This window comes from Schistocerca americana, chromosome 10, assembly GCF_021461395.2.
Source record: "Schistocerca americana isolate TAMUIC-IGC-003095 chromosome 10, iqSchAmer2.1, whole genome shotgun sequence".
NCBI classification, from domain to species: Eukaryota; Metazoa; Arthropoda; class Insecta; order Orthoptera; family Acrididae; genus Schistocerca; species Schistocerca americana.
Window position 1 is genome coordinate 180,742,052 of NC_060128.1, and position 17,167 is coordinate 180,759,218.

The 17,167-nt window shown below is 43.7% G+C and overlaps 1 protein-coding gene across 1 annotated transcript in view; it reads right to left on the minus strand.

Annotated features, from left to right (window-relative positions):
- The window catches only part of LOC124552727 (transmembrane protein 161B), a 102,423-nt gene that overhangs the window by 19,410 nt on the left and 65,846 nt on the right, over positions 1 to 17,167 (minus strand). Inside the window, exons 8-9 of the mRNA XM_047127067.1 lie at positions 13,744 to 13,884; positions 345 to 519 (exon numbers count right to left, since the gene is read on the minus strand). Coding sequence (XP_046983023.1) covers positions 345 to 519; positions 13,744 to 13,884 — 316 coding nt within the window. The remainder of the gene's footprint in view (positions 1 to 344; positions 520 to 13,743; positions 13,885 to 17,167) is intronic.

The following is a 17,167-nucleotide window of genomic DNA, read 5'->3' on the forward strand; positions in this document are numbered from 1 at the left end:
GTTAAAAGGTGGTACGCATTACATGGGCTTATAACTCTTATTCTTTGAGCTACTCTATTAAGAAAACTGACAAATTTGTCAAGATTTCCCCTTCTGTTCAAAAACAAGTTCCCTTAACACAAGACTGTTTCTCCGTCTCTAACTGTGTCAAAATGTTTTTGGAACTTTCATCCAAATCGATTACATCAGTCACAGTGGTTGTGCAGTTTATTACAAATGTGTTAATGTGTCCTGCTGGAAATGTCACAAAAGCTGACAAATAGCCTCACGAAAACAGGTGACAGTTACTGGTGCATGACAAATATGAGACATGTGCTACTGCTTTCATTAGACACAGACACTACCTTTTTCTGGAGTTCAGTGTTGGTGATACGGCCAGCTTCCTTCTTCTGCTCCTCCAGGCGATGGTAGGCCATGTTGAGGTATGCTTGTAGGTATGTGGGCATCAAGACTATCCTCAAGATAATTGCGAAGACCACCAGCCACAGCCTCATTGTCTCAAACAGTTCTGGTGTCATGCTGGGGGAAAAGAGAAACAATATATTTTAAAAAGCTGGTGCCACACAGCTCGTGAATATTTGAAGAACATCATGATTTACCACTAACAGATGCTGCTAAAGTTTCTTTACTGAACTACCAGTTTTGGTCCACGGGCCTCATCATTTTCATAAAAACACTTACAGCATTATAATAGTTGATAAAAAATCAATGGTGTCACACAACAAAATCCACAAAATCATCACTGTTGTCATATAACAACAGAAATTATACTGTCAGTCATAAAATGTCCCAAACAGTGCACTCATTCACGTGCGGCACAACCTCAGATTGGAGAATGGTGGAGAAGGAAAGAAGCTGAGCCCTTTCGAGGGAACCGTGCCGTCATTTGCCTTAAGCCGGGGGCAGCCAAGATTTCGGCTCGTGGGCTGTACCCTGGCACAAGTGCCATAGTGCTCAGCTCTGCTGCACGTTTCCCTCCCACCGCCATATCATGTCTGAACGTGAGGAGCGGTGAGAGAGGAAAACTGTAAACGTGCCACATTTAAATAGCAGTGTAGTCACAATGCATACAACTTGGTTTTATATTTCACATTTCTCAACAACATAGATGACAACTAAAATAAATTTTCAGCATTATTTAATTATTTTTGGCACACTGAAGTCAATTTTTATCTGGTATCAACTGCCTACATACAGACAGACACAGACAATTTCACAGATTTTTGCACTCAAGTTGTTACATAGTTTTAACTTATTTAGTTTCATAATTAGAAAAAGGTCTTTCACACAAATATGTCAACCAAAATATTGTAACAATCAAACAATGGAAAACCAGGATGGAATTTAACAATAACAGTGAAAGAAAGTTGCTACTCACCATATAGCAGAGAGGCTGAGTCGCAATAGGCACAACAAAAAGATTCACACAAAGTTTTCAGCCATTAAGGCCAGAGCGGTTCGTAAGGCAAGAGAAAAACAGGAAAGAAAGAAGGATGGACATTAAGTGTAGTGGATGCAAAAGAATGTAGTTACAAAGGAAACCTTAATGGCCAAAAGTTTCAATTGTGTGAATCTTTTTGTTGTGCCTATCGCGACTCAGCATCTCCACTATATGCTGAGTAGCAGCTTTCCTTCTCAAACATTGTAACAGTTTTGCCACTCATTATTGAGATGTGGAAACTCTACCTGAGGAAAGCAATATAGACGTCCTGGACCGCTTTAACATAAAAGGATTTGTCATTAAAACAGGAATTCCCTTGCAGATCAATCAATGACATCTGCTCATGCATAGGAGTGCTTTACACTGATCTAGCAGTTCAAAAACAATGTACAACTGACAGTGTTCTCAAAACGTTTAAGAAAATATGTCTGTATTTCTTTCAAGGTCACAATGAATTCCTTTAAGTCTCACATTTTATTTAGCTACAATGAGCTTAGAAAACTGGACTGTGTCAAAAAGTCTTCCTTCTACAACATAATTTAAAAAAAATGCATCATTATATCAGATAAGTTGTTCCTCACCTTCCAATGTCTTAATGTGGGCGGTGTGCAGTCACGTCCACTTAAAATGCGAGGTCTTCAATTCATTCCAGGCATTTTAATTTTCTTTCCTGCTCTATATAAATTCAACAATAGAAAGTTTTAGATCAGAAAACTGTTCCAGGCTTACCTATTGACTTAACGAACATACTTTTCAGAACATATACATCTGCATACTCTTCATTCAGTTCCTTCTAAAACAGTCGCAACTGATAGTGGAATAATGTGCGCGTTTACAGAAATTTTACTACTTGTAACACCAATTTCCCCACGCGTTACATGGCTGAAAATTCAGCACAAGGTACTTCTTGACGTACCGAACAATGAATCCCATCTGTCAATTGTTTTAGTTCTTTGCTCTTTCATTGTCAACTAAGTCTTCAAATTCTTTCTGCACAGTATTGTAATATTGTTTCCTAGCAAATTTGCTGAACCCATTATGTATGCGACTGCACCATGTATGTTGGGAATTCTCATCCTTCTCTTTTGGCAATCCCATTTATTTTTAAAGGCTCGCAACGGGAGATCACTGGAGTGCCTCTTTTTGTGCAAACATCTACTGGACCTGCGAGCATCCACGAGACCACAAACAAATAGCAAAGGGAGTGCTGACATCACAATTCTGCCACACTGAAGACAGTTGTGCAGACCGAAAAAGACACTCCACAATATTAAATGAAATGACGTGCTGTACCGAGTACTTCCAGGAAAGAATGAGCAAAGGCGACAAGGGCAGAGCCTCGGGCCGCCCGTGGTCCACACGCTCGGCCCACATGAAGTTCTGCACACTGTGGCCAGCTCTGCCTTCAGCGATTTAGTGAAATCAAAAAAAACCGAAATCCATGAAATTTGGCATAATGTGACCAGCCTTCCTTAGGGAAATCACTGAGAACCTAAATCTGGACAGACAGATGCAGGTTTGAACTGTCGCCCTCCTGAAAGCGAGTCCACTGTGCTACACCACAAGGGCTCGACTGCGGTGAGCAGTGATTTCGGTTGGGGTGAGTAGTGGCATTACAGAAGAGGCAGGAGTGCAGAGAGTGAGGTATAGCAAGATAGGAGTGAGGAAAGGTGCTGCAGTTCTGCCTGTGGGAGTGTGCACGGAAGTGGCACGCACAGAATAGTGGGCATAACGAGGCTGCATTGGGTGATGGGTAGAGGGCAGGGTGGGGGGGGGGGGGGGAGGGATGGAAGCAGAGAAGGGGAAAGGTGTATGCAGGTGATTCACTGAGTCACCTTCCGTGATGTCGACCTCCATCTCGAGGATAGCTCCACCAGTACCTCTGTCCACATCATACTTACTGACCACCAACAATACCTCTGTTTCAACAGCCGTCACCTATTCGACCCCAAGAAATGACCCAGCCAACTGTGGTCATCACGCTTGCTGCAATGAACAGGCCCTTCCCAAATATGCCTCACAGACCAAAATTATCCTCCCCCGGACCAAAAAACAGATCTTCTACATCTACATCTACATTGATACTCCGCAAGCCACCCAACGGTGTGTGGCGGAGGGCACTTTACGTGCCACTGTCATTACCTCCCTTTCCTGTTCCAGTCGCGTATGGTTCGCGGGAAGAACGACTGTCTGAAAGCCTCCGTGCGCGCTCTAATCTCTCTAATTTTACATTCGTGATCTCCTCGGGAGGTATAAGTAGGGGGAAGCAATATATTCGACACCTCATCCAGAAACGCACCCTCTCGAAACCTGGACAGCAAGCTACACCGCGATGCAGAGCGCCTCTCTTGCAGAGTCTGCCACTTGAGTTTATTAAACATCTCCGCAACGCTATCACGGTTACCAAATAACCCGGTGACGAAACGCGCCGCTCTTCTTTGGATCTTCTCTATCTCCTCCGTCAACCCGACCTGGTACGGATCCCACACTGATGAGCAATACTCAAGTACAGGTCGAACGAGTGTTTTGTAAGCCACCTCCTTTGTTGATGGACTACATTTTCTAAGCACTCTCCCAATGAATCTCAACCTGGTACCCGCCTTACCAACAATTAATTTTATATGATCATTCCACTTCAAATCGTTCCGTACGCATACTCCCAGATATTTTACAGAAGTAACTGCTACCAGTGTTTGTTCCGCTATCATATAATCATACAATAAAGGATCCTTCTTTCTATGTATTCGCAATACATTACATTTGTCTATGTTAAGGGTCAGTTGCCACTCCCTGCACCAAGTGCCTATCCGCTGCAGATCTTCCTGTATTTCGCTACAATTTTCTAATGCAGCAACTTCTCTGTATACTACAGCATCATCCGCGAAAAGCCGCATGGAACTTCCGACACTATCTACTAAGTCATTTATATATATTGTGAAAAGCAATGGTCCCATAACACTCCCCTGTGGCACACCAGAGGTTACTTTAACGTCTGTAGACGTCTCTCCATTGATAACAACATGCTGTGTTCTGTTTGCTAAAAACTCTTCAATCCAGCCACACAGCTGGTCTGATATTCCGTAGGCTCTTACTTTGTTTATCAGGCGACAGTGCGGAACTGTATCGAACGCCTTCCGGAAGTCAAGAAAAATAGCATCTACCTGGGAGCCTGTATCTAATATTTTCTGGGTCTCATGAACAAATAAGGCGAGTTGGGTCTCACACGATCGCTGTTTCCGGAATCCATGTTGATTCCTACATAGTAGATTCTGGGTTTCCAGAAATGACATGATACGCGAGCAAAAAACATGTTCTAAAATTCTACAAGAGATCGACGTAAGAGATATAGGTCTATAGTTTTGCGCATCTGCTCGACGACCCTTCTTGAAGACTGGGACTATCTGTGCTCTTTTCCAATCATTTGGAACCCTCCGTTCCTCTAGAGACTTGCGGTACACGGCTGTTAGAAGGGGGGCAAGTTCTTTCGCGTACTCTGTGTAGAATCGAATTGGTATCCCGTCAGGTCCAGTGGACTTTCCTCTATTGAGTGATTCCAGTTGCTTTTCTATTCCTTGGACACTTATTTCGATGTCAGCCATTTTTTCGTTTGTGCGAGGATTTAGAGAAGGAACTGCAGTGCGGTCTTCCTCTGTGAAACAGCTTTGGAAAAAGGTGTTTAGTATTTCAGCTTTACGCGTGTCATCCTCTGTTTCAATGCCATCATCATCCCGTAGTGTCTGGATATGCTGTTTCGAGCCACTTACTGATTTAACGTAAGACCAGAACTTCCTAGGATTTTCTGTCAAGTCGCTACATAGAATTTTACCTTCGAATTCAATGAACGCTTCACGCATAGCCCTCCTTACGCTAACTTTGACATCGTTTAGCTTCTGTTTGTCTGAGGGGTTTTGGCTGCGTTTAAACTTGGAGTGGAGCTCTCTTTGCTTTCGCAGTAGTTTCCTAACTTTGTTGTTGTACCACGGTGGGTTTTTCCCGTCCCTCACAGTTTTACTCGGCACGTACCTGTCTAAAACGCATTTTACGATTGCCTTGAACTTTTTCCATAAACACTCAACATTGTCAGTGTCGGAACAGAAATTTTCGTTTTGATCTGTTAGGTAGTCTGAAATCTGCCTTCTATTACTCTTGCTAAACAGATAAACCTTCCTCCCTTTTTTTATATTCCTATTAACTTCCATATTCAGGGATGCTGCAACGGCCTTATGATCACTGATTCCCTGTTCTGTACATACAGAGTCGAAAAGTTCGGGTCTGTTTGTTATCAGTAGGTCCAAGATGTTATCTCCACGAGTCGGTTCTCTGTTTAATTGCTCGAGGTAATTTTCGGATAGTGCACTCAGTATAATGTCACTCGATGCTCTGTCCCTACCACCCGTCCTAAACATCTGAGTGTCCCAGTCTATATCTGGTAAATTGAAATCTCCACCTAAGACTATAACATGCTGAGGAAATTTATGTAAAAAGTATTCCAGATTTTCTCTCAGTTGTTCTGCCACTAATGCTGCTGAGTCGGGAGGTCGGTAAAAGGAGCCAATTATTAACCTAGTTCGGTTGTTTAGTGTAACCTCCACCCATAATAATTCACAGGAACTATCCACTTCTACTTCACTACAGGATAAACTACTACTAACAGCGACGAACACTCCACCACCGGTTGCATGCAATCTATCTTTTCTAAACACCGTCTGTACCTTTGTAAAAATTTCGGCAGAATTTATCTCTGGCTTAAGCCAGCTTTCTGTACCTATAACGATTTCAGCTTCGGTGCTTTCTATCAGCGCTTGAAGTTCCGGTACTTTACCAACGCAGCTTCGACAGTTGACAATTACAATACCGATTGCTGCTTGGTCCCCGCATGTCCTGACTTTGCCCCGCACCCGTTGAGGCTGTTGCCCTTTCTGTACTTGCCCAAGGCCATCTAACCTAAAAAACCGCCCAGCCCACGCCACACAACCCCTGCTACCCGTGTAGCCGCTTGTTGCGTGTAGTGGACTCCTGACCTATCCAGCGGAACCCGAAACCCCACCACCCTATGGCGCAAGTCGAGGAATCTGCAGCCCACACGGTCGCAGAACCGTCTCAGCCTCTGATTCAGACCCTCCACTCGGCTCTGTACCAAAGGTCCGCAGTCAGTCCTGTCGACGATGCTGCAGATGGTGAGCTCTGCTTTCATCCCGCTAGCGAGACTGGCAGTCTTCACCAAATCAGATAGCCGCCGGAAGCCAGAGAGGATTTCCTCCGATCCATAGCGACACACATCATTGGTGCCGACATGAGCGACCACCTGCAGATGGGTGCACCCTGTACCCTCCATGGCATCCGGAAGGACCCTTTCCACATCTGGAATGACTCCCCCCGGTATGCACACGGAGTGCACATTGGTTTTCTTCCCCTCTCTTGCTGCCATTTCCCTAAGGGGCCCCATTACGCGCCTGACGTTGGAGCTCCCAACTACCAGTAAGCCCACCCTCTGCGACTGCCCGGATCTTGCAGACTGAGGGGCAACCTCTGGAACAGGACAAGCAGCCATGTCAGGCCGAAGATCAGTATCAGCCTGAGACAGAGCCTGAAACCGGTTCGTCAGACAAACTGGAGAGGCTTTCCGTTCAGCCCTCCGGAATGTCTTTCGCCCCCTGCCACACCTTGAAACGACCTCCCACTCTACCACAGGTGAGGGATCAGCCTCAATGCGGGCAGTATCAAGGGCAACCACAGTCTTAGTCCGATCAGGGGATGCGTGGGACGAGCTGGCCGTCCCCGACAAACCCCCATCCGGACCCCCACAGTGATGCCCATTGGCAACAGCCTCAAGCTGTGTGACCGAAGCCAACACTGCCTGAAGCTGGGAGCGAAGGGATGCCAACTCAGCCTGCATCCGAACACAGCAGTTGCAGTCCCTATCCCTAAGGGGCCCCATTACGCGCCTGACGTTGGAGCTCCCAACTACCAGTAAGCCCACCCTCTGCGACTGCCCGGATCTTGCAGACTGAGGGGCAACCTCTGGAACAGGACAAGCAGCCATGTCAGGCCGCAGTTTGTCTACCCTATCACCTACCGTCTCCCACGTACCTACTATCTGGCCACAAAGGAGGGTCTCCCTCGTGACTCAGTACTACCCAGGACTGGAGCAACTGAATCGCATTCTCTGGTAAGGTTTTGACTACCTCTCATTGTGCCCTGAAATGAGGAATATCCTACCCACTATCTTCCCACCCCCTAACATTGGTATTTCTCCGTCTACCGAAGCTAAAGCTGTGCAATGTCTTTACCCATCCCCACTCCACCCTGATTCCAACCTCTTGGCCCATGGCTCATATCCCTAATACATATATACAGGGTGGAAAAAATGTTACAAAATTTTAACCCTGGATAGCTGATGCCAGTAGCAATGAAAATTACTCATGCTGTAAACGTCAACAACGCACCATTTTTTAACTACGGAAATTTGGTGCCACACGCTCCAGTTGGCTGTGGAATTGCTCTGTTGCCGTTCATCGGTTGACAGGCAGTGCTATGGTTATCATTTCACACATACGAAAATCTTGCCCTGTCACTGCCCCAGTGTGACACACACATGTCAAATAGGTATTGCTGTTTGTCTCCACCTCACGTCAGAGGCATTCACACGTAAGCTGCGCTTTGGAGCACACACACACACACGTCACCAATGATTTAGTAATGCAGTAAGCATGGCAGCTCAGTATTCATTTGAAGAACAACGAGATACGGTATATGTTGATGGACTAGCCGACAGTAATGTGCACGAAGCTCGACGGTTGTATGAGGAACGGTACCCAGCAAGACTCCACACCCACAAACGTTTAAAGCAATTCACCAGCGACTTGGTGAAATAGGCTCATTAGCGGAATATCACGGTGATGCTGGAAGACCTGGAACACGATGGGATGCTGCATTTGAAGAGACTGTTCTCGAGCACTTCGAGGAAGCACCTACGACAAGTACTCGAGGGGCTGGACACAGCACGGGGGTCACTCATCGGTTAGTCTGGGAGGTTTTGAGGGATGACGGCCATCATCCATTTAGTTTCCACCCTGTCCAAGACCTAAATCCCGCTGCAGACTATGAACAAAGGATAGGGTTTTGCCAGTAGTTTCTGCAACATGTTGTACGACATCATGACTTCCCCACCACTGTGTTGTTTACCGACGAGTGCACCTTTCATCGGATCGGCCTTTACAATACTCGAAACGTTCATTACTGGGCAAGGGTAAATTCTCACGTCACGTATGTCTACGGACATCAGGGATGATTTTCACTCAACATTTGGGCAGGTATTTTGGGTGAGCATCTGACTGGGACGGTCCGTCTACCTCTTCGATTCACCGGGGCAAATTAACTTCATGTTTTGCAAGAAACTCTACCCAGCCTGCTGGGAGATGTTCCTCTGGACATAGGGCTATGCATGTGGTTGCAGCACGATAGGACGCCCTCAGATAACAGTCGTGCTGTGCACAAAAATTTAAATGAACTCCTTGACTGACGGGTAATTGGCAGAGGTGCTCGTAGGACATGGCCCCCACGATCACCAGACTTCACGCCACCGGACTTTTTCCTGTGGGGATTCTTCAAGGTTCAAGTTCACCCACCCAGATGCGGACTACCTAGAAACAAAGAGGAATTAATGTATTGCATTCAACATGCTGTAAATCACATTACAGCAATACCAGGAATCTTTTAAAGAGTTCGACAAAACAGCGTTCCACGTTACCAAGCTTGTGTCGCGTCAGAGGGTCACCAGTTTGAGCACCTACTTTAAGTATCAGTTGCAAAGCGATTTAGGAAAGATTGCTGTATGGTGTGGCAGGTGGCAGTTGACGCTAAATAACGAAAAGTGTGAGGTGATCCACACGAGTTCCAAAAGAAATCCGTTGGAATTCGATTACTCGATAAATAGTACAATTCTCAAGGCTGTCAATTCAACTAAGTACCTGGGCGTAAAAATTACGAACAACTTCATTTGGAAAGACCACATAGATAATATTGTGGGGAAGGCGTGCCAAAGGTTGCGTTTCATTGGCAGGACACAGATCCTTACCAGGTGGGATTGACAGAGAACATCGAAAGGGTGCAAAAAAGGGCAGCTCGTTTTGTATTGTCACGTAATAGGGGAGAGAGTGTGGCAGATATGACACGCGAGTTGGGATGGAAGTCATTAAAGCAAAGACGTTTTTCGTCGCGGCGAGATCTATTTACGAAATTTCAGTCACCAACTTTCTCTTCCGAATGCGAAAATATTTTGTTGAGCCCAACCTCCATAGGTAGGAATGATCATCAAAATAAAATAAGAGAAATCAGAGCTCGAACAGAAAGGTTTAGGTGTTCGTTTTTCCCGTGCGCTGTTCGGGAGTGGAATGGTAGGGAGATAGTATGATTGTGGTTCGAGGAACCCTCTGCCAAGTACTTAAACGTGAATTGCAGAGTAGTGATGTAGATGTAAACGATGTCCTAGCTACAAAAAAAGGTCCTTTTCAGGGCAGACACAATTTGCAAAAGACTTTCTGAACACGTACTAACAGCTGTTGACAGGTCTGTTCCCAGTATGTCTTATAATGAAACTACAATGGATGTGTCGGGACCCTGGCGGATTCCCCCCAGGCCCTCAGAGTGGAAGGCTGGCGCACTACCACCGAGTGTGCATGCCACCTTGGATACATTTTGCAGTCACGAGATACATGCAAAACCTATCCTGTACATTCTCCCACTCTGTCCCTGGCACCTCCTACTTCAACAATGCCAGTGCCACCTGTGTAAGCAGCCGCAACGTCTAACACTTTAGCCGCAACCACTGTGGCGCACGCTACGTGCGCACGACCACTGACAAGCTGCTTGCCTGCACGAATCGCCACCACCAAATTTTTGTTGAGAGACAGCTCGATCGCCCAGTTTCTGAGTAGTGCCACCTGACTATGTGCTCAACTTCAACACAACTGCTTCACAGCCTGTGCCACAGCTGGTTACTTCCCAGAGACACTGGCTTTTCTGAGTTGTGCAGGTGGGAACTCTCCCTGCAACATATCCTTCGTTGCACGCCACAACGTAAAATGACTGCAACAGTTGATTCACTATGCAAGCCATCTGGACACTACCTTCCTGCACAAGTTTCTCTCAACTGCGCAGGTGGGGCTTGTCTCCGCAGCATATTGTGCACTCTTACAATCCCTCTGGCCTAAACTTCCACTAATCTGTTTCCCACTGCCTCACCTCATCTTCTCCCTTCTCTCTTCTGTCTACATCTACATCTACATCCATACTCCTCAAGCCACCTGACGGTGTGTGGCGGAGGGTACCTTGAGTACCTCTATCGGTTCTCCCTTCTATTCCAGTCTCGTATTGTTCGTGAAAAGGATTGTCGGTATGCTTCTGTGTGGGCTCTAATCTCTCTGATTTTATCCTCATGGTCTCTTCGCAAGATATACGTAGGAGGGAGCAATATACTGCTTGATTCCTCGATGAAGGTATGTTCTCGAAACTTCAACAAAAGCCCGTACCGAGCTATTGAGCGTCTCTCCTGCACAGTCTTCCACTGGAGTTTATCCATCATCTCCGTAATGCTTTCGCGATTACTAAATGATCCTGTAACGAAGCGCGCTGCTCTCCGTTGAATCTTCTCTATCTCTTCTATCGACCCTATCTGGTACGGATCCCACACTGCTGAGCAGTATTCGAGCAGTGGGCGAACAAGCATACTGTAACCTACTTCCTTTGTTTTCGAACTGCATTTCCTTAGGATTCTTCCAATGAATCTCAGTCTGGCATCTGCTTTACCGACGATCAACTTTACATGATCATTCCATTTTAAATCACTCCTTATGGAATTAACTGCTTCCAGTTGCTGACCTGCTATATTGTAGCTAAATGATAAAGGATCTATCTTTCTATGTATTCGCAGCACATTACACTTGTCTACATTGAGATTCAATTGCCATTCCCCGCACCATGTGTCAATTCGCTGCAGATCCTCCTGTATTTCAGTACAATTTTCCATTGTTACAACATCTCGATACACCACAGCATCATCTGCAAAAAGCCTCAGCGAACTTCCGATGTCATCCACAAGGTCATTTATGTATATTGTGAATAGCAACGGTCCTATGACACTCCCCTGCGGCACACCTGAAATCACTCTTACTTCGGAAGACTTCTCTCCATTGAGAATGACATGCTGCGTCCTGTTATCTAGGAACTCTTCAATCCAATCACGCAATTCGTCTGATAGTCCATATGCTCTTACTTTGTTCATTAAATGACTGTGGGGAACTGTATCGAATGCCTTGCGGAAGTCAAGAAACACGGCATCTACCTGGGAACCCGTGTCTATGGCCCTCTGAGTCTCGTGGACGAATAGCGCGAGCTGGGTTTCACACGACCGTCTTTTTCAAAACCCATGCTGATTCCTACAGAATAGATTTCTAGTCTCTAGAAAAGTCATTATACTCAAACATAATATGTGTTCCAAAATTCTACAACTGATCGACATTAGAGATATAGGTCTACAGTTCTGTTCAACGTCCCTTCTTCAAAATGCATGCCACTCCTTCCCCATCTCCCACCAATCTTGCTCCTCACCCTCTGCCACATGCTCTCTCTCTCTCTCTCTCTCTCTCTCTCTCTCTCTCTCTCTCTCTCTCTCTCTCTCTCCACCCCTTTCCCACCTGCATCTATTGTTTATCATATTCATTACATCTGGCCATTTTGAAAGGTCTCTATATGAGCCTCTTCAAGAGTTTGCATTAAAAAGAACTTCATTTCTATATCTCTAGCACTTTAATTCTCAGAGCAGTTAGGCAATTTGCTCTGATTTAAAAGAGACTGAGCAGCTGAGTTTGAGTTTGTTGATATCAGCCACAATTTATACATTTTCCATATTTCATATTATATTTCTTTCTGTTTGCCTTTTGTGTAAGTTGGCACAATAAAAAGGCCGACTCTTTGATCACTTCTGCTGGAGGACAAACCCCATTTTTTGGAGCACGAGCTCACCACTCTTCCGTGGCATGTGAGGTGGGTAAGGTAGGCTGCTAATAAAGAGTTCCTCCTCATTATTAAGTTAACATTTTGTTTTATCCAAGTTTTCAAATCTAGTCAAAGTTAGCGATTCCTTTCAGAGTTCACTATCGTGCGTGAGAAATTTTACTTTCTAGTTTGCAAGTGTTAATTGCATTAGAATCCAGGGGCTGTGTAGGTTATTGTTCAGTTCAACCATTTACTCAAACATGTGGAGCCATGTCAAGTACAGTTCATTTAGTTTATTGTTGCTTTCGTGAGCACGTCTATATTTTATACGATTTCTGTGAACTTACAACTGAATTTTCTGTAGTTTGTCTCACCTGATAATATTCTTCTTTGGTATTTGCTTGTTCTTGTTACCATGTGTCAACATTTAGATCTAAGAGCCTTAAGTTTGTAGATCTTGTTCCCTTATAGTGAATTCTGTGCAAATTCATTCCTTCATTCAAAATTCCATACTTACATTGTACACAGTTTTGTTTGTGACCACTTCGTCATGTTCTAATGAAAACATCTTCCACCACACAGGATCTGAATTAATTGTGATTCTTATTTATCCTTCAATTCTTTTAAAGCTATTCATTTTAATAGTAATTTTGTTCTTTTATTCCATGTGTTAAAATCGAGGAAACAACCCTTCTTGCTGGGTGCGTAAGTTGTGGTGAATGTTTTTAGTGCTTTTCCTTCCTGTTAGCCTCTCAAGTGCATGTGAATGTAATTGTTTATAATTAAACGATCCTTTGGTCATTCCCTCTTCCAGAGATCATTCCCTCCTCCAGATGTGAAACTTGCAGGGAACTCCAAAGTAATGTTATATTTTAGTTTCATTAACATGCAACATAGTAGATAGCTGGGAACAGCAACCATCATATTAGTTATCCACATACTTATGTGTGGAATTAAATTTACCAAATCAAATAAATGTTGTTCTGTCAGAATTTTGTGTTTAACCTCCCACTGCTAAAATTCCACTCTATGCTTCATCCAAGTGTGATCTACAGTACATCCAACTCCATTCCTTTTGCACGGCATTTATATTGGTGCAATAGTTTACCATCCACGATTAATTGCAAAGATACTTCTTAGAATAGTTTACCCTTCATAGACCTATAGACCTCTCAGTCTTTGTAAGGCAAATGATCTTTTACTTATTGTTAAAATCCTCAACATATTTTTTAGGTCTGACTACATTTATTTGTGTGCTCAACAGGCAAGGAAGGAGTCCCCTCACGTGTACTCCTAATACAACTTACAAGGGGCCCGTCATGCCAGTGAAGACTCTACCCGTGAGGTAGTCTCGGCTCACAGGCCGGATCCACAGCACCACCAGTAGCAACGGCAGTGCAAAGCTCGTGTTCAGCAGCAGGCGCAGAACACGATTCTCTGCCGAATACCTGAAACAAAAGAAATCAACCTATATTAGGTCACCCAATTCAAACTGCACAGTTTTAGTATCAGTTACAACACAAAGTATAAATACAGGAGGCAGTAAAGATGGCTGAGCTTTCAGACAGCACCAGCACCCTTCCTCAGAGCAGACTAAAATGAAACACTCACTCACTCCCTCTATCTGAAATCCAACAAAGTGAGGCATAGACCTATGTCTTCTTACAAACAAACAACTCTCAAAACATAAACAATTTATGAGTTAATACAATCTATATAAACAGAAACATTAATGTTTGTTTATTCAAAACAGTAAATCTCTGAAATTTCTTCTTCAGCTTCTTTTTTATTTTTTAATTTTGACGCACTGATGCATTCAAATACACACGAGCTTTTATATACCAACCTATGAAATTTTAAAATAATGTTACATTCAAATATGCACTTTTTTATATACCTACTTGAATGCCATATATAATATATAAATAGATATGTAATAATTTTAAGGGCAATCTATATAAAAATGTAAATGATTGTGTGTTCGAAGTCTTAAAACCTCGAAAGTTCTTTACTGATTGCTTTGACATTATGGCAATGTTGCATTCAAATACATACTGTGTTTTATATACCAATTCTTTAAAATATATATATTACATACACAAATAAATATGTACATATAAAGGCAAGACATTACAACCACAAATCTCAAAGTTCTTGACCAATTTACTTCAAATTTTTACACAATACTCTAATGAAGATTTGGACAATTATGGGCCATATATTTTTAATATAAATATATATGTAATGTATAAAGGGGAACCACTGTCAGCAAAGTCTGAAAGTACTCGACTGATTTACTTCAAATTTTTACATGTTACTGTAATATATTAAGGTAACAAAATACATGGGATACCTCCTAATATTGTGTCAAACTTCCCTTTCAACAGCATATTGCAGCAGCTCGATATGGCATGGACTCAACACATTGTCTTTTTGAAGTTATCAGATACTGTACCTCATCAGTTATGTAGAAAACCACACATACACACAAACTATCACTCACATTGTTTGTTTGTGTAACATCACAAAAAATACGTACATAAATACCGCACTTGACAACGAGAAATAAATTCCCGAAACACGTTTTGCTCAGCACGAATAAAATATGTCACTGGCGCTGTGCACTACTACTGTGTACTACTACTTCAGTAGTAGACTATGTACTAGTGGATAGGCAGATGATGAGCAGCCTCACAGATGTTAAGGTCATTCCATCTGAGGCCTTAGACAGTGACCATCGGCTGTTGGTAGCCACCCTGAGAGAGAAAAAAGATAGGAGGGCAACAGACATACAGGAGAAAAGGTTGAAGACATGGATGCTGAAAGAGGATGAACGGAGGACCCAGTACCAGACACTGATCAGGAAGAAGCTGCCAAAGGAAGATCAGAGAACAGTGGAAGAAGAATGGGGAGATTTTAAGAGGGCTCTAGTTGAGGCAGCTGAGACTGTGTGCGGAAGAACTAGCACAAAGAGGAGAAGTAATGAAACTCCATGGTGGAACAACATATGTAAAGAGGCAGTACTTCGAAAGAACAAAGCCTTCAGAGAATGGTTCCAGACCCAAACAGAGGAAGCTAGGGTAAAATATAGGGAAAGCAAGAAAGCGGTACAGACCATAGTAAGGGCAGAGAAGAAGAAGTGGATGGAAAGATGGACAAGAATGTTAGAAGAGGACAGTGAAGGGAACAAAAAAGTACTTTACACCATGGTAAGAAATAAGAGGAACGACAGAAGCGAGTGCCTGAGGATCATGGATAATAATGGAAGAGTTGTGGAGGAAATGCATGAGCTCAAAAAGATTTGGAAGGAGTACTCTGAAGATCTGTTGAATGCCGCCAAGCGAGTAACTAACAGCGATGGAGAGCCTAAGGCAGCAGACGATTATAATAGTGGGGAAATTGATGATCTAACTTGGAATGAAGTGGAAGAAGCCATAAAGAGGATGAAAGGGGGCAAGGCACCAGGTTGGGACGAAGTAACAGTGGATATGATACGAGCAGCAGGAGAAGTTGGAACCCAGTGGCTATACAGAGTGCTGACGGTGGTGTGGAAGGAGAACAGAATTCCTGAGGATTGGAAGAAAGGAATTATAGTCCCGATCTTCAAGAAAGGGGATAAAAGGAGATGTGAGAACTACAGAGGAATCACCCTGCTATGCCACTGTGAAAAAATCTATGAAAAGATCCTGGAGAAGAGAATAAGAAGCAGTATTGAAAGTAGACTGCAAGAGGAGCAGTATGGTTTCAGACCGGGAAGATCAACAACGGACCTCATATTTGCGGTAAGGCAACTGCAGGAAAGGCACTATGAGTACGGGAAGGACTTAATCATGGCCTTTTTAGATATTGAGAAGGCGTATGACAGCATCTATAGGGACAAGCTCTGGGATGTGCTGAACGCAAAAGGGATAGATGAAGAGATAACACGAAAAGTCAGAAAAATATATGAGGGAAGTGAGAGTTGTGTGAAAGTGGGGAGGGAACGTACTGCATGGTTCAAGCTGGAAAATGGGCTGCGACAGGGAAGTGCACTTTCGCCTTTATTATTTATTATTGTTATGGATGATATCCTACAGCAAGTATCAGATGCAATTGGAGATCATAAAATGAAAGCAGTGCTTTTTGCCGATGACCTGATGTTATGGGGAAATTGCGAGAGGGAGGTGCAAGAGCAGTTAGATGTATGGGAGGCAACGGCAGCACAATATGGAATGCATTTCTCTGCAAAGAAAAGTGAAATAATTGTCACAACAAGGAAGAAGAATAGGCCAAATGTGGATATAACTTGTGGAGGGGAAAAACTACAAATGGTAGAGAACTTCAAGTACCTGGGAAGCATGATTGAAAGTAAGGGGGGAAACGCAATGGAAATAAATGAAAGGTGCAGAAAAGCAGGGCAGTTCTTCAAATGCATTAGGGGGCTTATTTGGAGCAAGGAGGTGCCACAGAAATCCAAGGGGATTATATACCGAACCTACTTTGTCCCCATATTGGCATACAGAAGCGAGACATGGGTAATGCACAAAAGTGACAAAAGTAGAATACAAGCTAGTGAAATGAAGTTCCAGAGGAGCAGGTTGAGTGCAACAAGACGAGACAGATTGCGAAATGTGTATGTGAGGGAAAGATTAAAGGAGGAACCAGTACACGACAGGATAGAAAAATCAAGACTGCAGTGGTATGGACACATGAAGAGAATGGATGAGGGAAGAATTCCAAAGAGGATGTTTG